At 45.8% G+C, this 20,926-nt stretch overlaps 1 protein-coding gene across 1 annotated transcript in view; it reads left to right on the plus strand.

Annotated features, from left to right (window-relative positions):
* Positions 1-3,396: 3,396 nt before the first annotated feature.
* Positions 3,397-20,926, plus strand: part of LOC110961282 (AT-rich interactive domain-containing protein 1B-like) — a 184,839-nt gene continuing 167,309 nt past the window's right edge. Inside the window, 1 exon segment of the mRNA XM_051957767.1 lies at positions 3,397-5,367. Within this exon segment, the coding sequence (XP_051813727.1) occupies positions 4,114-5,367 (1,254 nt within the window). The 5' untranslated portion in view covers positions 3,397-4,113.

Consider the following 20,926-nt stretch of genomic DNA (forward strand, 5'->3'; position numbering starts at 1 on the left):
TTTCCGTTTTCTTTTGAGTCATGTTTTTCATAACACATAAATAGAGCATGCGGTGTCCTGGGAATTCTATGATTCTGTGTTTCAGTGTACAGGCGGACACAATAGCATCCACTCTTCTGAAGTGTTGCTTGAAAACATTTTATCCATCATAGCCGTTTGTAGGGCTCTGGTGAGGCCCTCGACTCCGCAAGGAGCAGAAAGGAATAAGAGATGTGTTTTGTTAGCAGTCACACACACACACACACACACACACACACACACACACACACACACACACACACACACACACACACACACACACACACACACACACACACAAAACCAAACACATACCATACGCTCCCAAGCCCATCGTTGCCTGGTTTTTGCAGAATGATCAATGCAAATGCTGTTATTTACCCAAGCCTGAAATGAAAAGACTATGGATCAATTTGATGCACTTCCATAGGGTGTGTTCACAATGGCTGGCTGGGTTTTTTGTCTCAGCTGCCCCCCCCCCCCCCCCCCCCCCCCCGCTCCCTCTTACTCCTTAGCCATCTATGCCTTATCTTAAACACCCCCCCCCTCCTCCTCAACATCACTAATGCAAAATACAGCACAATGCTCTGTCTCATCTACACAACCCATCATCTGTGCATTCTCTCTCTGCACCCTCTTTCTGCCTCTTTCTTTCAAACACACCCACAGTGTGACACTAGGGCTGCATCTATCTGAGCTGTGTGTGTATGTGAGTGTGTGTGTGTGTGTTTTGGTCTGACCCACTTTCTGTGCTTGGCCAGGCTTGTGCTGCTGCTGCTGCTGCTGTCTGCTGTGCTGTGCTGTTCTGTGCTGCTAAGGGGGAGATCCCTGCAGACTCCCCCGGAACAGGCTCCAGCTCTCCTCCTGACAGACACTCACCGTGGCATGTTATTCCCCCGCGGATTGGAGACCTCTGCCTCTCTGTCAGCGAATGTGTGTGTGTGTGTGTGTATGCATGTGTGTGTTTCAGATGCACCTTGATGCAGATGCAGAAATGAATACTCGCAAAAAAAAAACGAATGCACGTGGTACACAGACACCGACAGCATCCTTACCCACACATGCTCAAACACACATATTCTAAGCACATACCATCCCAGATCTGTATATTTTTAATTCCATCCACCCTCCTCCGGCTCCTCCTCCTCTCTTCCCTGTGTTTGTCTGGAGTTATTGTTTCAATCTTGCTGCATCAGGGGGCCCCTGAAGGTTATAAATTAAACATAAATGCAAATGCGCTGAGCCATTGCCCTCCTCCACCTCCCTCCTCCCACACACACACACACACACACACACATACACACCCATCCTCGCCATTCAAACAGATCAGTGTGTCTGCGAATTAATAGGAGAACAGTGGGCTTTTTTTAATGAGCGAGAGAGGGAAATTAGAGTTGCAAAGCCACAGCACGGCACACCCAGAGCTGCAGCCGAGGCAACGGCTTGAAAAGCCGGGCGCCATCATAGAATATGCTAATGCCCCAGGTCCCCTCACTGTCAGCGTTAGTGTTGCTCTAGATGAGATCAGTGCTGAGGCTTTGATCTGGGACGCTGATGGGAGCCAGAATCGTCATGTGTACAAAGTAGGGAAAGCAAGAAGGGTGTGGATGAGGCTTGTTCTAATCAGAAAAGGTGCACATAACCGGTGACGGAGCGTTAGTTTGACATTTATCCAGCAGAACATCATTTAAGGAGATATAATTGTGTCTATATGTTTGTCTACACTGGTTCCTGTCACCTTTTCTCTCTCACACACACGCACACACACTCAGAGGATGTAAATGTGATGTCTTCTCAGGGTGCCCTATAGATAAATAGCCATCTGGTCCTGTTGAAGCTATAGGCTGGGGCCTGAGCACATTGAATGGTAAACTCCATGGGGACTTTGTAGTTGGATCATGCAGTGGTATAGCTTTTATTCTCTGCCATATGGGCTCATAAAGGCATGCGTTTGGGAGAGGTTTCTAGGGATGTCACTCGCTTTTATTTGTCTCCAATGAGCGAACTTCCATTTGCAAAAGTGGGATCAAGCCTCTTGTTGTCATGTGATATAATTTTGTGATTTTTGTTTGTGTGTGTGTTTGTGTGTGTGACATGAGATGGTTTTACCAATTTTCAGCAATATCCTGCTGAAACACAACATGATTTCACTTTTATTTTCGTCCATTTATTTATTTATTTTTGAACCTCCAACTTGTACTAACGCTGTCTCTCCAGCAGGGGTCTTACCATTGTCATGGACATGGCTCCTAGTATTATCCCACTCCACACACCAAGTGTGCTGTTCAGGCAAAAGTGCATTGTGCCTCCTTGTTTTGAACATGTGTGACCGAAAAACAACAATTATGTTCAAACAATGTGATCATCACGGCCCCATGCAGTCATCATTTCTGTCATCTTCACCTCCACTGGTGGCATCGGCATCATCATCATCTTCCTCACATTTGTTCCCACCACCAGCACAAGTCATCATCATCATTATCATGGTCCATCCTCAGCACAACTCTCATCCACATATCCTTCCCTTCCCACCCCCCTACCCCTCTCACTTTCTCTCTCTCTCTCTCTTTCTCTCTCTCTCTCTCTCTCTCCCTCCTCCACCCCACCATCCTCCCCTCCACCCCTCTTTCATCTGCAGCTCCCTCTGTTGATCAAATGCATCTGATCTCATCAAAGCAGACCCTCTGCTCATTCAAGTCCCAACAGACACCCTGGCTTCTTTACTAAGCACTATTTTACATTCATGTTTGAATACCATTGATGGGATGGCATATCTTGTAGACTTTGGTTTTGTGTGGTCCTACACTGCAGCCTGGGGTTGATTCTTCTCTTCTGCCTCAATTTTTTTAAATTTCATTATAATTTCAGGCAAGTTCTGTCTCTGACAAAGTAAATCCAATGAAGGAAATTAAAGGATGTAACCCTCCATTCAAATAAGACTCTAATGAGGAATAGCTTTAATATTCATCCATATTACATTCCTATGGAGACTTACAGGGAGTTTATAGTGACCTAATCGCACTGAATGTCTATCTGCTTTCACACCGAATAGTCCTATAGATTAATAGTTATTATATATTGCCATGGTTCCCCTCTTATTACAGGATTGCTGTGTGCTCCTTTGTTGAAGGGGAACATTAGTCATTTTCAGGCTGAAAAGAAAGTGATTGGAGCGTGTCGGGGATGAAAACTGTGCACTGATATTACAGCATTATAGCAGTTATAAAGTGCGATTACATTCTTATTCCGATGGCAACATTATTGCGCACCGCTTGTGGTTGCGTGTCCGACTGCTGTCAGAGCTGCAGAGAACTGGCTTGAGCCGAGGGACAGAGAGGGTGGGGAGAGGGAAAATCAGACCTGGATAAAGGCGTAGAAACTCGCCCAGGCAAACTTAACATGTGCTAGTGTGTTCATTTCAATGACCAGTGTGGAGTGGAAGACAAAGGTGCGTGCGTAATTTGGCATTTCTCGACCAGTCACGGTTGTTTGGGAGTAAATCCAGCTTTAAATGAACGGAATTCGTCCTTTCTTGGCTGCCTGAGCTGCTATTAGGAGAAATCTCGACATTGTAATGACATTAGAGGAATGTGTATGCTATCAAATCATACTGGGACATCAGTGTATCTGGGTGGATGTGAAATTAACTCACAAAGCGAAGTAAAGCATAGAAATATGAGAATGCAGCGTGCGTAATGGCTCGCTACTCCAGTCCGGATTTTACATGTGAGGCGCGCCGGAGCCCTGGAGGTGGATAAGCTGGTAGAGCCCGCTCTCTCTCATGCCATGCTGGGCCACAAGGGCTCCGGGAGACGCTGCTACATATTACTGAGAACCGGGATGGAGGAGAGGCGGAGGGGGGAAGAAAAAAAAAGTTTCGTTTAAACCTGGCAGAGAAACTTTCAACATGAAGCCTTACTGACGCACCGTTCCACCACCACCACAGCAACACCAGCGCTAGAACAAAGCTTGCTTTTCCACTGAAAATATTTTTCACCTCCCAGCTTGTGTTTTTTCTTCCCCTCTTGTGTTATTTTCTGCGCGCAGGGCTGGTCGGGGCTTGCTGTCACTGCGCGCTGAAATGTTGGAGTGACCATGGCTGCGCAAGTGGCATCGGCTCCGACCAGAACTAATAACAAAAATAAGAAATTATCCGGCGGTTTGGGTCCGGAGCTCAATTCGGGGAAATCCGGAGGAGGAGGGACCGTACAGCGAAGTGGACCGATGCTGGGTGCTGGAGATGGGACTCTGAATAATGTAGACCATCACCGCCGAAACGAGCTCAGCATGGTCCATTCAACTTCCACGACTCACAGCGCTCCGGACGGCCACGACAAGGCTGGGAATAACCTCACGTCTGCCTCGGCGTCGACTAATTCAACCACTTCCTCGATGGAAACGGGTTTGATCGCGAACCACAAGCTGAAATGTGTGGGAAGCGGAGATCCCCCTCAGTCTCAGCCGCCGCAGCAGCAGCAGCCGCCGCCGCAATTCGGCCAATTTGCGCCACATCAGCAGCGGCAGATCCAAAGTAACAACAGCGCCAATAACAACGGCCAGGTGCCCCGGGGGGACAGAAGTATGGATCACCAACACCACGGCGGCAAAGAGAACCTGTTGGGGGGCCAGGAGGAGCCACAGCAGCAGCACATGCCAGGGAAAGGTGAGGGAGAGCTCACCTGTAAACCCTCGGAGAGGATGATGGGCACCAGGTACGAGCACTCCTCTAACTTGGGGCCACCGAGCAACAACTCCGAGTTTAATAACAACTATTACACTCCAAGGCCCTGCTATGAGCAACATGGCGGGCAGCAGCAACAAAGCAGTGGGATAGGGATAACACACTCCTCGGCTCATAACAGCATAGAGAACTCCCACGAAGCAGGGTACCACAACAGCCAGTACAACCAGTACCCTCCGTACCGGGCCAGCTACGGCGGCGGGGCCTACGGGATGATGGGCCCCTCAGGATGCCGGCAGCCTGGGAACATAATGATGGGCACCAACTCCTCAGCAAGCCACGGCAAGTCTCCCCTGGGAGCAACTTCTGGTGGCTTCCAGAGGTTCCCGGGACAAAGTCAGCAGCAACAGCAGCAGCAGCAGCATCCATCAGGGGCCACCCCGACCCTCAACCAGCTGCTGACCTCCCCCAGCCCCATGATGCGGGGTTACGGTGGTGCCTATCAAGACTATAGCGGCCCCACGGCGCAGCAGCAAGCCGGCATGGGCCTGGGGAAGGACGTGGGGCCCCAGTATGGAGCCGGCTCGGCCCACTGGGGAGGGCAACAGAGGAACCATCCACACTCAGTTAACCCCGGCAACGGAGGGCAAGGCCTCGGCAGGACGCAGGTGAGTTTTTGGAAAGTTCACTCAGGCGCTCCGGTGCGCGCCGCGGTGTCACTCAGAATGAGATGTTGTGTGTGGATCAGAAATACCGTGAGATGTGTACGAGTGTATAGAGGAGAATTATTGAAAGTTACATGCTTATCAAGGGGGGTTACGCAGAAGAGAAGCTACTGCGCATAATTCTCACTTTCAATGTCAGATCAAACCGTGCGTAAAAAAAGAAGAAACGCATTTATTTCCAAAAAGAATCTTCTGAATTATCCCACATTAATCAACAGACTGCTTTAGAGACTCATGTCACCACATTTTAATAATTCAGACATTAGCTGTGTGTTGCTCTGTGCTGCTTTATTTGCAATTTAGATTTAAAAACAGTCCTGTTAGATTCACCTCTCTGCAGACGTGGTTTCAGACACGTTGAGAAACGCCCTGTTTTGAGGACGTGTTGTGTTCGAGGCGCTCGACGCAAAAAAAGTGACACAATCCTATAGAAAATGTACACAAATGCTTAAAACAAACGCGAAAGAGCGCAAATATTTCCCGTCTGCTCTTTGTTTATTGTGATTTGAAATGTCAAACGGACACCGCGGCCGCAGAACGACCGCGTGTCCTTCTCCGTGCGCTCCGCGTCGAGCCGGAGCGCTTCTGTGCGCCTCGTTTATTCCCGTGCAGCAGCAGCTCTGTTCGGAATTTGAATAGTGGAGGTAAACTGGCTTAAAGCTCTGCGTACTCCTGGCTCACAGTTGACACCCAGTCTGCCATCTGATTGGCTCCCTGTGGCCCCGCTGGGCAGACTGCATTCAGGAAAGAAAAAAAAAAGAAAAAGAAGAGAGAGAGAGAAAAAAGAAAACAGGAGGATTCTTGCAGGGATCTTTGGCCGTGGCGCTGTATGATGCTGCATTCAAGTCTTATGGGAATACTCCAGACTTGGAGGCCGTCCAATACAATAATTGAAGTTTTATGAAGGTTAGGATGCTCTTGATAATTATTCTCATTTTTTTCCACACTGAACAGACAAAAGGCTGCAACGTTAGTCCTTAAAGAAGAAACTAATATTTAGTTTTAGTAAATGGAGGATTGTCTACATTTATGTACTCTATTTCACACAACAAAACACACTTTTGGTAAATGGCTTTAATTTTTTGTGTTTTTTACATTTTATATTAATGCAGTGCAATCTTATAGGAGTCACTTCTTTCACCCACAGTTTTACACAACAACCCCTGAAGCTGACTTTCACTGCTGCAGCTGGGGTTCACTGCCTTCCTCCAGGGGACTTCAGTAGTAATAGTGAAGCAAGTGTTATTAATTATTCCTCTGTCTGTTTGGGGGGCTGCATTCACGAATCCTTAGGTGGCCCCCAAAACCCTGTGCTGCATCATTTTCTTTTCTCCTGCTGTCAGCAGCGTGCAGACCTACAGCCAGGGGAAGGCCGAGCTGCCAGATCCGAACTCTGAACCAAAACATGGCAGCATTTGTGCAGAACAGCCATTATTCTGCGGTTGCGTTTGATGCACTAAATTATGCGCACTGCTGGATGGCACATCTGGACGACTGGAGGGCAAGGTGGTTGAGCGTAGCTTTATGCTATCTGCCTCTCGCGAAACAAAAGCAGTTCATTAGCCTACATTGTTTCAATCAAAGGCAATTTGCGTTGGATGCTGAGGAAATGGAGGGAATGTTGGAGCGTGGGAGGATTTGCTGTATTGATTGTAGCAAATTATGCGCTGATAAGTTTGTCACCAGAAACCCCACAGTAACCCAACTCCTTGGTATATTAATTAATACTGACTGTGAGTAGATTGGATGTTAAATGTGTGTGTATGGAGGCCGTGTTGATGAATCAGTTTTACACTATACTGTTCATATTCAGATGTTTAGTGCAGATAATTCCACCACCTCAGCCCTCTAAACAAGTCCTGTGTTTAACATTTTATGCTGCACTTTTTTTCCTCTCCCTTTTTTTTTTTTTTGCAGTGCAGTTTTCCACTTGAGGAGTAAGTGCATGTGCTCCTCTGTTTTTTCTTGACTCTACCAACATTTCAGCAGCAGTATATTCACGCTACAAAAGCCCTATGTTTAATTCATATTTGGAGCGGCAGCACTGCTCTCCTGCGCGCTGACAGGCTGTGTGAAAAAGGCGAGCGGTGTAGTGCATAATACTGCCTCCAAATTGGCCCCGTGATATGACTGCGCTTCACTTCAGAGTGCGTTTGGTCGAAGCACGCCTCTGTCACCTGTTGGCACAGTTTCCCCTCTTTCAAATTCAATTTCCCTCCCCACTGCCTCTCTTCAGGAGCAAGCTGTGAACGAAACGAGTGCACCTCATTTACACTGCTTGCACCCCCCACCCCACCCCCTCCGCACCTCACTCACTCACACTCACTGCTCTGGCCACTCACCAAAAATGAAGACAGAGCACCACCACTGTGTGTGTGTGTGTGTGTGAGTGTGTGTGTCAGAGATGCATGAGATATTTCAAGGTGTGAGTCAAACTCTCCTGAAATTGACATTGTCCCAGTTTTTCAAATTACCGCGGTGTGTTTGATTGAAAGAAAGGGGGGAAAAAGAGGCAATGCTCAGTGTTGGGTTTATGACCTTCTGCCTGAATGTGTGTCTGCCTGTTTACATGTCAGCTGCCAGTTTTCTGTCTCTATCTGTGTTTCTCCCTCCCTCACGTGCGTCTTGCACCTATAGCAACAGCACAGCCGCAGCATATGTGCAGCAATAATGACTTATTTAGGTTTACAACATAAATGAAACAACACTTTTGGTCTCATCTTATACGTAACAAGCATCCGTCTGTTATCCACTAATCAGAACACACACACACAGAACAATAAAAGTAATTAGTAGATAATAATGAGGGCCTAGTAAAATGGAAATAGTGCTGTTGCTTAGATAATTACAGCAGCGACTCTTTTAAAACCTGACCTAATAAAACAATGCATATCTACAGTTTCCACTAATTTATCACTATTATGCTCAGTGTTTTGTGCCTGTTTTGTTATTTTTATTTTTTTTAAGGATTGAAATCAAAGCTCAGCAGCTCTGCATATCAAAGACCCGAGCGATTCTCATCCTTGCTGGTGTGCTTACCTTGAAATGATCCCTGGTTGCAGTGCTCTCCAGTGCATACTGTTTACATTTCTCTCTTATGAATTATTAGTGTGATACGAACAAAGACTTTATAATGGGAGCAATGCATCAATGTCACTTTGTATTATGCGGCTATCTCAGGGAGCCGTGCGCGTAGTGATGGGCCTGACTGTGGCTGCTGGAATTTAATTTATGGTACATGTTCTGCATCAGACGGACAGCCCATGGGGTCCGGTGAGGAAATGGGCGTGCAGGTGTGTGCGTGTGTGTGTTTGGCTGCTTTATTTTTACTCCTGCTCGTGTGTGCCCTTGAGTGTCTGTTTGTGTGTGCAGGCTGAAGCCCCTTCGTCAGCACTAAGCGGTCCAGCCACTGCTCCGCCCCTCTTGCAACGTTGCCTCTCTCTCTCTCTCTCTCTCTCTCTCTCTCTCGCCCCTCCATCCCCACCACCACCACCACCTCCTCCTCCCGTCACTCGTTTGTTTATGTTGTTTTGTTTACATCTCTGTCTTGGCCAGCCAGCGCAGTGCTGATTAGCAACACTAGAGTGAAATTTTAATTTGCTCTGTTGCGTCCGATAAGGGCCCGCGCAGCGTTTTTCATCTTCCTCGGATGAAACGCGGAGACTGCTTAGGTAATTGGCAGGCCGGGGTTATCCCTGGTCTGCATGCGGTTTCCACAAAACACCAATTAATTCTGATTTTGAAAAATAATAAGAATTTAAGAAAAAAAAAGGAAAAACAACTGTCCAGTTGCATCACTGGTCATAAGCTTGTGTATTATTAGCTGGCTAATGAAATAATTGTAGTTTTTTTTCCTCTGTGTGTGTGTGAGTCTGAGCCCACTATGCATTCACATCGTCCCCTGGAGTCAAAGGTTGGTGTGTAAATGCCCCGAAGAAAGGATTTAATTGCTGCGAGCGGGTGTTGATTTTGTGTCAGCTGTTTCTCAGTGCTGTCTTATCCGAACTGCCTGTGTCAGGGGAGGGCAGAAAAATAAAAACCAAAGCAGTTTTGGGGAAGAAAGTTAATTGTTCATATGGGAGAATTTGACTTCTCCAATATGGATGAAATAGTCCAAGGTCTTTTGGACTTGATTCGATCATCACTTCAGTATCATTTTTCAGCTTTATGGAGAACAGATTTATCACCAGTCTGGTGCTTGTTAGATACACGAACAGCCCAATGAACCTTACAGGGAAGATTCCACCAAAAAGCAAAGGAAGCTTTTCTTTTATCAGCATAGTTACCACTGCAAAACTGAAGCCCTTTTAACATGTGAATAATCTCCATGGTTTTGCTATTGATTTTTACCACACTGCATCATACATTGCCTTGACATACATGCATGTAGACGGAGCTGCGGTCCTCTCGGCTCGACAGAGGAAGCATAGGAAGGCAGGAGATGCAGAAATGTAGGCGATATTTGAAGTGAGTCACATGGAGGCCTGCTGACTTCTGAGGAATGGGCCTGGCCGAGTGTACAGAGACAGAGAGAGGGGGAGAGAGAGAGAGAGAATCAGTATGTGAACTCTTGCAAATGTCAGCACAGTTAAAATCCTCTCCCTCTGGATCTCACCCCACTTCAACGACGTGAGGAAAAAGAAGTATTTATGAGTCGTCGGCACTCAACACACACACATAGATACTGAGTTCCTTTCTTCTTGGTGTGTGTGTCGGGCATGATGCCAGGTGTCGTGGTGTTGGGTGCTCTTGTGGCGCCCCAGCCTCACCACGCCACCACCCTGACCTTCACATATGCTAATTAGCCACGTGGAGCTCCTGAATGGAAGGACCCCCCCCTTCTCCCTCCATCCCAAAGGAGGGGGTGCTCTGTCTCTCTTTTTTTGCTTTCTTCCTTTGCTATTTCTCCTCTATATTTGCTGGGGAAATGTATGGTAGATAAATATACTCTCTAAACAGATGGTCTTCTATACTGATTGCGCTCACTTTCTTTTTGTTCTTTCTGTGTTTTCTCTCTAAATACAGTCTCTCCTCTTTTATCTGCCTCTCTATCCCTGGCTCTCAGTAGCTAGCTCGCTCTCCCAAGGGACCAGCAGTCAGTTCAGAGGTATTTAGACAGCCAGCATATCCTATCGAATATTTATACACAATACTGAGCAGATCTGCGGGCTACTACTGAAACACTGTCCTGCTTACAGTAACTGCTGGCCCCCCCGTTTTTCTCCTCTCCGGTCCAAATGGAAAACACACCCGACAGTCCCTCCTGAAATCTGCAATTTTGGTGATTGCGGCAATTAATGAAAATTCAAGAAGTCAGCGTGACATTTTTTTGATCGAACTCTAGTTCTTTTTCTCTGTATAATAGAACTAATGGTCCAACAGTTCAGCACAACAAAAGGAGAGGAGAAGAGGATAATTGGTAGATTATCTTGGGAGTTTCCTTTATTTATAAGATTTCAGAATCCTCACACAGATTTCTTTTTAAAGTCGAGGCCCGTGTTTTTTTTTTAAACTACTCTTCAGAAAACACTCACTGATTGGATCTTAAAGTGTGCCGCAAAACACACCGGAGCCCACGTGCTCTTGTTTTTTTGTGACTTCACGTATGAATTGCACGCCGCCGCCGTCCTCTCACAAGCCTGTGAGAAAACCATTATCATCAAAATCATCATCATCATCACCGTCATCTGTCACTTTACACATCAAAGCCTCTGCTCTTCTCACAGTTTCCACCAGACTGTAGATTCCAGTCGCACATCTTGCTGTGTGGTTTGAGTTGATCCTAATCAGCACTGGCATGGTGGGACCATTTGCTCAGCTGCAGAAAAAAAAAGAAACAACAACCAAACACTACCAGCACGGCGCTGTCTGTCGTTTGCGAAGCACAGAGAGACAAAAATAGAAAAACGATGGGACGCGGACGACGCGCCGATTCTCAATTAATGAGTTTTGTCGGTTTCTTTGGATTGTTTCTTTTTCTCACCAAGTCTCGTATTATATACACTACCAGTCAAAAGTTTGGGGTCACTCAGAAATGTTCTTATTTTGAAAGAAAAGTAATTTTTTTCAGATAATCAGAAGTACAGTCTAGACATTGTTAATGTGGTAAATGACTATTCTAGCTGGAAACGGCTGATTTTTATTGGAATATCTACATTGGAGTACAGAGGAACATTTCCAGCAACCATCACTCCTGTGTTCTAATGCTACATTGTGTTAGCTAATGTTGTTGAAAGGCTCATTGATGTTTAAACAAACCTTGTGTCATTATATAAGCACATGAATAAAAGTGTGTTTTCATGGAAAACATGAAATTGCCTGGGTGACCCCAAACCTTTGTACGGCAGTGTATGTATTTTGTCCTTTTGTGTCACACATACATTGATACACACTCTTAAACATACACTTATGTGTGTGCATCGATCTTTTGTGCTGACTTGTCAACCATGTATTTCCTCTCACCACAACATATTCTCCTACCAGTCCCACACAGCTCATCCTGTGTGTGTGTAGGAATATGCTGGTAATTTATAGACACCGGTCACACACAGGACACTCGTGGTCACTCCTGGCTGAAGGCTGCTTCATTTAGATCTATTTTATCTCAGCAAACTTCACACCACATCCTCCTCGGTGCAGAGACATATGCACAGTGGACGCACACATATTTCACACTGCTCACTGGAGACACCGTATGTGGGATGAGAGGTTGTGCTCGAATTTTAGTTTCCTGCAGTGAGTGCAGAGCAGAGAATTCACTCTTGGTGTTTCTCTCATTTCTGGCACCTCCATGATATGGTCAGACTTGTGTTCTACATTCCAGCCACTCCTTCGACACAAACCGGATGAACTGGATCGGATATTGACGACGCAAGTGAACTTTATTTTAGAGTTTAAATGTCTTATTTCTTTAAGATGTTAATTCCTGCAAAGGATATCAATACGGATCGCGAGAGCAGATGTTTGCTGTGCACAGTTAATCTCTCCTGCGCGACTGTGCCCGCGTGTTTCCGTGGGGTTTCTAAGTGCACGCACGCGTGTGCGCCTCCCTGCTCAATGAACATCCATAGTTACTGTTGGCTAAACATGCAAAGGTTACTGTAATGTCAGACACATGCCAGAGGGGAGCGTGGAATACCACATTAACATAATCCATAGAAGACTGTCCCATTTACAAACATTGCCGCGCTGGGCTGATCGCCACAGCTCTGCAGGAGCACATGACTGCTCGAGCTTCCACCACGCTGCATGAGGCTGAATGGAGACACTGCAGAAAGAGCAAAAGTCCACAAAGATATGCCTATTTGTTAGGCAAAGACCAGCATCTAACAACGGTCACAGTGTGAAGATATTGTTGTGTTATCTTACCTGCTGGCCCCTGGCTGCCTGTGTGAACACTTTGAGAAAACTTCTGCTTATTCAGACACTTGATTTGGTAACAGTTTATTGGAATCAGACAATTATAGACCGCCTGTGGAGTTTTAATTTTCCCGATGAAAAAGTAATTTTTTTTCTCCAGATTTACTCCACTGTCAGTTTGGGATTTTAACAATAGCTTTCCTGGGCCTTATTATCGAAATATTCATAATTCTGCAAGGTTATTTTGTGAGGTAATAGGGCCGGTTTTTACAGCAGTAACTTATTATCCGTTTGAATCAGCACAGAAATAAATACAAAACAACCGCTGGACTAATATTTAAAGCATTCAGTGTTAATTAGATGTTTTATGGTGGGTGAGATGGCTAACATGTTGCCCTCTCACCCGCTGGGGCTGGAGTCTGTGCTGACAGTCGGGGTGATAGTTTTGATAATTATGTGTGCACAAGCCAGAGAAGAGGCTCTTAATGCATTCTGAAAAACACATTTTTATATTTATAACTCGGTTTGACTGTACTGGTTTGCACTTTCAGCATTGTTTTGAGGGATCCATTGTTTTCACTCGCATATTTTAATTAGTCTGTCTTTGGAAATTCCCTGTGTGTGTTGTGGTTTTTGTTGGACACTGCAGACTCCCTCAGCCCCCAGACATTTCTCAGCTTTTTTCTTTCCTTTTTTTTTTTCTCTTTCTCTCAACACACTGGCCACATTCCAAAAAGCTAAGTCATGTGTGGAAACTTCTGCAAATTCACATTTTTCTCCTCAGTATTTTTAAAGCATTGACAACCATCTCTGTCTCACGCTGCTGTTCTGTCTCTTTTTTTTTTTTGCCCTCCCTCAGCTGTTTCCAAGTGTCTGTCTTTCTGTCTTTTGGATGCCAGTTGCGGGTGACCTTGGCTGGTGACTACAGTGCCTACTCATTAAGTAGTAAAGATGAATGGTTCCATTATAGCAGGGGGAAAAACGAGCAGGGCCAATTAGTGGTAATTAACAGCGGAGAGGGCGAGGCGCTCTGGAGGGCACACTGACCCGGACTCTGGAGGGGGCAGAGGGGAGCAGGGGGCATGTGTGTGAAGGAGTTTTAGGTATATATGTATGGAAATGTGACTTTTTGTCCATGACCCTAGTTAGGGAAGGTGATAATAGATCTGTGCTGGGAGGGTAAGTAGTTATAACAGTGTGATCACATATATGAGAAGGTGTCTATACACTCTAAAATTTATTTCAGGGACCTATTCAGCCACTTAGATTAAATAAAAATCTAATTTACTGATTTAGATAAACCTTATTTTGATGGACTGGGTTGACATAATTGCATCAACTTAATATTGTGTGTAATTTAAACTCAAATTCCTTCGTTAGTTGATTTCAAACTAAATATAAGTTGAGGTGAGTTCATAAAATTGGCTTGATAACTTCATGTTTCTTCACCTTGAGCTCAAGATTTCAAGTCCTCCCCTGAATCTTAACGTTCCAGGACAGTCGTGGATGGTTAAGAATAAAAATAACTTAGATTGTAGAGGAAAAGCTAATCACATTGACTCGGTGTAGTTTGTGATTTTAACACAGTTTCATTAGAAGTTATTATAGCTCAAAAGGACTGATGCAGACTGTTGAGTTAATGTGTTTTACTGATCCCAAACATTATTTTTCACAGTGTCTGATTGAGTAGAGGTGTGTCATCAGTATAATGGGAACGTGTGGCAAGTGAGTGGAGGTGTTGAGTGTTTAATTGTGTATCAGTATCACGGGAATTTGCTTCTGTATGTGTGAATATGAATGCTAAGGTTACAGGTGGAGTTGAGGGGGATGGTTGGCGTGCATGCGTGTGTGTTCCATGTACATTATAAAGGCAAAGCCGGACATGTGTATCCTTGCAGACATTCCTGCGTGTTGACAGATGGGAAAATCACAGGGGGATCCGGCACGTTTGAGCAATTAGAGGTGACGAGGTCAATAGCTGGCAACACCTCTCTTTGACTTTTGACTCCTGATGTGATGTCACTCTGCCTCCTGCAGCCCTCTGGTGTGGCCAGGGAGCTTGTTAGGCAAAGGTCTGCGAATTAAAGGCCCTGAAATGCCAAGCCAATACACCATCAGCGCTAATGAACATTTTGTGATGATTTTTGTTCTTAATTGGGGATTTTTTTTGTGCTGATCTGCACTATTTTAGCATCTCAGGATCAAGGAGAAACTCAAGGTTGTTCGCCGAGAGACTCTCACTGTACTCTACTTCTGTCTCTTTTTCTCTTTCTCAGCTTGATTTATTCACCCCACCTACCTCCCAATTTATTTATTTTTATCAGTTCTTGGGTGAAATTGTCACAGGCGTGTAATCCTTTGGGTGCCGCTAGCAGGAAGACTTACACGTGAGCGTAATGACATTGGTGGCGGGGTGCGTAAACAGTAGGCAGCACCGGGTCTTGTTGTCCAACATGGAAATCCTGGCAAGTCAATAAAGCAATGTTCAATGTTCAACCCAGAAACATGGCTGAGTTGTCACTTTAGCAGACATGTTAGAATTGGCAGTTAGTGAAAGGTAGCATCTGTAAAGGCTGGAAGCTTTTTTAAGGTATTTTATAAAGTGCTGGCAAAGTGCTGCTTTCAGGGCCCCTGAAATTGCAATGCCTGGTAAATGGATGGTTTGAGGAGTATACAATGTATTAGAAGTCAATTGTGCATGGGAGGACCTATTTTCCATATCGCTAGTCGAACAAGTGTGTTACTGTGTGTGTATCTGTTGCATCGCTACCTTCGTAACACACACACACATTCAAGCCTCTGCTCCATCTACTCCCCTGTTGCTTCTCCAGCCTCTGTCATGTGCAGGGTTTGTGAGGAGGGGGTGGGGGTGGGGGTAGGTGGGTTACAGTGAGGGGTGCGACATACATCAGAAACCATTACCCGTAATGGCCTCGTTCTCCACACCCCGCATATCCATTCCCTTTCCCTCTTCTGACATTTATTTTATGACTGCTTACATATCAAATATTTAAATAAACAGAATCGGGGGCTTCGGCTCAGGTTTGCCCGGGGGGTGACGGGTGGGAGTTGCGGCGGAGGGAGAAAGGGGATGGATGATGACATTCATTTCCGAGACGAGGAAAGGAAAGAGGGGGGAAGAGGGGGGGGGGGGGGGAAACAGGGTTTGGTGAGGTGGGGTGGGGGTTTGCTGCTGCTTGTGGTGGTGTAGGTTGGGGAGGAAAAGCAGCAGCGGCAGAGAGGAAGGAGGAGGAAAAAATGCTTCGCTTGGCTCCAATCAAAGCGGGTGGAGGAGGGCGGCGTGTTTTTTTTCGCTTGCGCCTGGCAGCAGCAGTGACAGACGGTTGTGCATGTGCGCACGGGCCGCGAGTGTCTATGTGCCAGTGCGCATTGTTGTGGGGCTCATCCGTCAACGTTTCCCGGGGACGCAGGAGGACGTGGGAGAAGGCCCTTGTGGCTCATAAAAAGCAGTCCGCTGTACTGAAGCAATATCAATTGCATGACAACCGCCAAGGAGATCAGAGCACAATGCAAAGTAATGAAGGGAGGAAAAAACAACATGGAAAGAAACAAAGTGTAACAACGAGAGGAGGTAGCAAAGAAAAAACGGAGAGAGAGAGAGGATGGATGGAGGGAGATGAAGGTGAGAAGGAGGAAGATTTATCTCTTGTTTCTTCAGGAGAGGAAGATGGAGAGAAGGTGGGCAAAGACTGTGAAGGAGAGGTGGAAGGGGATGAGGAGAGAAAGAGGAAGGTATAGACAATATATATATATGTAAGTGTGAAGAGACAGAGTGGTCCTGGGGTGCAGGCGGACAGTCTTGCGCTCGCTGGCGTCGGTGGGAGGCCCATTACTGTCAGGCTAATCTTAAAATAATTAATTGCGAAGTCGACGCTTTTTAAAGAGTATTGTAATTGAATCCTAAATTAGGCTTGGGAAAGGGGACGCGTCCTGCTTTGCTGCAAGTCTGTTCCCATTCTCCAGTCATATACACACACCCACACATACACACACACACACACACGCACACACACACACATCCGTGGGCCGTGTGTGCAGGCGGGCAGAAGGGAAAAAAAAGACAACAGGCGAAGGAAATGCTAATGAAATGCATATTTGGGGAGAAAGGGGCCATCTATAATTTAGCTGTGCTCTTTGAATGTGAATGATGTGTGTGCAAGCGCTGTGATTTATTTTTGTTGTGCAGAGGGATAATTCTGTCAGAGTAGGCTTTTATTCTTGTAAACAAATGTGGGGAAAAGAGCAGAATAAAAGTGGAGTAATAAAGTAAACAGAATGGTATGAATACATTTAGCTGCTGGCATGAATAATTTGTATACGGGACGGAGGTGTTTGATGAAAGAGAGATGACAGATATGAGAGCCGTGATATTGCCTGATGAAATTTGGGGTCCGATTCACTGTTTTCTGTGTTTTTTTCCTTCTTCTCATGGATTAGCGTTGTGTATTTTCCTCATTCCCACACCTGCACATATGCACACACCTAACATGCACCTTATAACCCCTGAAATCCTCCAAGGCCCTTTTTTGCACTCGCCTCTGCACTGAGGGTTCTCCGTAAAGCAGAGCAGCTCAGTGTGCTTTCACTTACACACGCTGCTGCCCACATTGCTCCTCTTGGATGACCCCTGCAAAACTATAGTCTATAGAACTTTCTGGATCAAAGCTCTTGGAAAAGGGTCTGCCCTCCATAAACGTCGGCCCTGCTCCATAACTCTGGCAGGAGTTCGGGAAGAAAGATGGCACGTGGTGCGAGGTCAGGGAGACAGTTTTGCAAGGCAGTAATGGAAACTAAACAGTCAACGGATGCCTTTTGTAAAGACTAAAAAAAAAGTAGAGGAATTCTATGCAGGAAAGTTTAATTCATAGTGTCATAGGCATGTTTTACATTGAGGCAATTTTTAAGCGCAAATCTGGAGCAGCAGCAGTTATTCAAACAGCTTTAATATTTCCACAACAGTCGGGAACCAGTCTAACCACTCCACCAACATGTTGGCCCTTGCTGCTGTTCACCCGGCTGCGTTGGACTGTGCACTTCAGGTTCAGCTTTATTAGCAACGGCGTCAAAAAAAAAAACAACCCTTTTCAGAACTGAAATACAATCGAATTCTTCAGCTCTGCTACAAGAATCTGGCTGCATCTGTATGACAAATCAAACGTTCCTCATGCTGTTTTCCAAATGTTTGAAACCTATTCAACTCCTATTTGGCCAAGATCTGACAGCTATAAACTTGGCTCAGAACATCCCATTTTCTCCTGGCTGACTGGGATGAATAACAGCAGAGAGGACAATATTGTGGTCGAGCTGAGCACGGCTGACTCCTCTGTCTCTGTGATCCCTCTATCAATAAGGAACACAGGCCTGTCAGAAGGCCTGCCAACTGTCTGGCTGTCCACGCAGCCTGCTCTCTACGCAACATCTGGACACAGATGGTACACACTGATCGCACACATACACACAAAATACTTGCACACATGTTTTACTGATGCTGGCAGGCATTCACAGACGTGCTGCGAGTTTGCAGTTGGTTATTGCTAATGTATCTGAATCCATACGTTCCCACACGTTCATGTCCATCGTTTCCACATTTGTTTTCCAAATCATTTTTACTTGTGGTGTTTCAAATCATACGTACAGGGCATTTGAACACACACACACGATTTCTTTCACAGAATTAGACACATGGTGAAATCTGTGTGTTGCAGCCAAGGATCTGTTGCCTCTCCTGGGAAATATACGCATTCCTTTAACATGTCTGGCCTTTAATAAAAACCTGAACATAAAAGGTCGGTCAAGGTTTGGTGTGTAAAACAACTCATCATCAGGGTACTTATTCTGGCTACACACCGGAGTGCTCTGATACACATTCAGTATGTGGTTACAAATGCTGAATTTATAGCAGTTTGATTTAACCGTTTTCTAAATTCCTCACATATAAGCCAAAACATATGAGGCCAATGAAAACTCAATTTGTTCGTACCGGGGAGTACAGAGGATCAACATGGACAGTCATTTTCAGTATGATCTTGTTGAAATCTAATTAAGGCCCTTTAACTGCAAATATCACTCAATTTTCCCAGTCATATGTTATTCATATGATCTGGCACCGTAAACACAGCTGCCCTGGGGCTCAGCAATAATGGCAGTAAATGGTGGAGTTCAGTGCGAGTCAGAGGTGTGTATGTGGAGTCAGGCCATGCATCAGGGCTCCCATAGGCCTGGAGCCTCTCATTGATCGACCTGGCTCCCCCACCTCATGTTCCCAGCCAACTTCGGTGATTGATTCCCAGTCAGGGCCCAGGAGATGGTAGGCCTGACAGAGCCTGCGGCCTCCCAGAGGGTGACCCAGAGGGGCTGTTGGGGGGAGAGAAGCCTATTTCAAAGGCCTCCAACCCAAGTCAAGGAGACCATTTCTGGGGAAGCCTTCGCAGCGGGGTGGAAGAATGAAGGCATACATTCATTACAGGAGAAAATTAAGGCCATATCTGCTGCTGCTGCTGCCTTGACCGCTATATGGAGGTTTGGGGAAAAACAAGATGGTGCGTGTTTGAGAGTATGCATACAAAAGGTCAAGAGATTAAGAGATATTAGTGTGTTGGGGTTTGGGGGAATGAACACCGCATTAACATGCTATTACACAATCTGTCATAGCCACACACATGCACACACACGTTGCTCCATTACCACTGAAAGCAGGAATAAATTTTCCCGACTCCACTTACAATGCTCAAGCCTCTAACCCGCTGCGTTCCCATCCACACTGAACATCGCTGCCGCCGCGCATCAGCAGACCTCTCTCCATGTCACTTTACGGAGGCTGAGCGGAGGGGGGGAAAAAAAATGATATGAAAATCAATTTTTTTCTAATTAACTTTGTAAATTTCCAGCTGAGCTATCAGACGTGGGGGCCTCGCGTGTCGTGCCGAGTCCGATAATGAAATCAATTAGGTTCAGATTGTTTCAGGTGACTTTTAATGAGTATCTAATATCTGCCTGAGGAAGGAAGGTCAGGATATCTGTTTGTTATTTGTGTTTTTTTTTTTTTTTCTGTTTTTAAGTGATGGATCACCCGCAGGAGAAATACGGATGGTTCCGCCCTGGGGGACTGGGCAATGCTCCAAAACAAACAGCCTGAATGTAAATCCTTGTTTTTAGTGGGGAACCTCTTTAACTGCACCACAGGGGTGACCTAGTTTGACAACTTCCTTATTTTAGATACAGCAGAATTGCAATCTATTAATTCCTTGATGAGAGACGTTTTTATTGGAGTGCTACACCTCTGTACCAGGAGTGCCAAACAAAATCAAGCAGGACGGATGGAGAAGGGCTTAGTAACGAGGAAGGGGACGCATTGTGGTGTTGCTTTAGATGTGTTCGTGTTCATAATTTACGCTGCTCCCGCTCATTCAATGGCCAGCCTCCCAGCCTGAGGAGCTCGTTAAGCTTTGCCTTACAGGGGAGACTAATGGATGGCGGAGAAAGCCCCCTCAGGACCCTTTAGCATCGTTTGTGTTGGTCTGCTCGCTTAGTATTCACTTATGTATTTTCACCCTACTCTGAGCACAATATCATGAATAACCATTGCTAATTCATAAACACACTTGGCGATACGGGACCTCGTCCATAATTATCCGAGCTGTAGAAAAGCAGTTCCTCTCCAATACCATTCCATTAGCAAAGGTGGTGATTTCCTTGAATAAGGGGGGAATCTATGCTGCATATTTAATACCAGCATTTCCGCTCGGCACCGGGAAACGTGGGAAGCAAAAGGGCAGCACATTTACTCTAATAGCCTGGTCTCTCTCTTTGGGGCAGATAGAGTTATTGTTATTTTGCTCCCCCCCTGCCCATTTTTTCTCGCTTTCATTTGGTTGTGTAATAGCATCTCTCCATGGGGTTCTGCGGGCTGGCGAAGTTAGAGAGGGAGCGCATTCCTCTCGTTCCACCATGGCCCTTAGATGAAATGGGCTTTTTCAGCGGCCCTCCGCTATCCCAGGGTTACGCCGAGTAGAACTGACAGACAAGAAAAGAGTGGGAATATAGCAAAGGCTCTCACTTCTCCACATCAGTAACAGATGATGTGGGTGCCTCTGCTCGTTCCTGAAAGCACTTCATTTGCATT

The sequence above is a fragment of the Acanthochromis polyacanthus genome, chromosome 1 (assembly GCF_021347895.1).
Source record: "Acanthochromis polyacanthus isolate Apoly-LR-REF ecotype Palm Island chromosome 1, KAUST_Apoly_ChrSc, whole genome shotgun sequence".
Lineage (NCBI taxonomy): Eukaryota > Metazoa > Chordata > Actinopteri > Pomacentridae > Acanthochromis > Acanthochromis polyacanthus.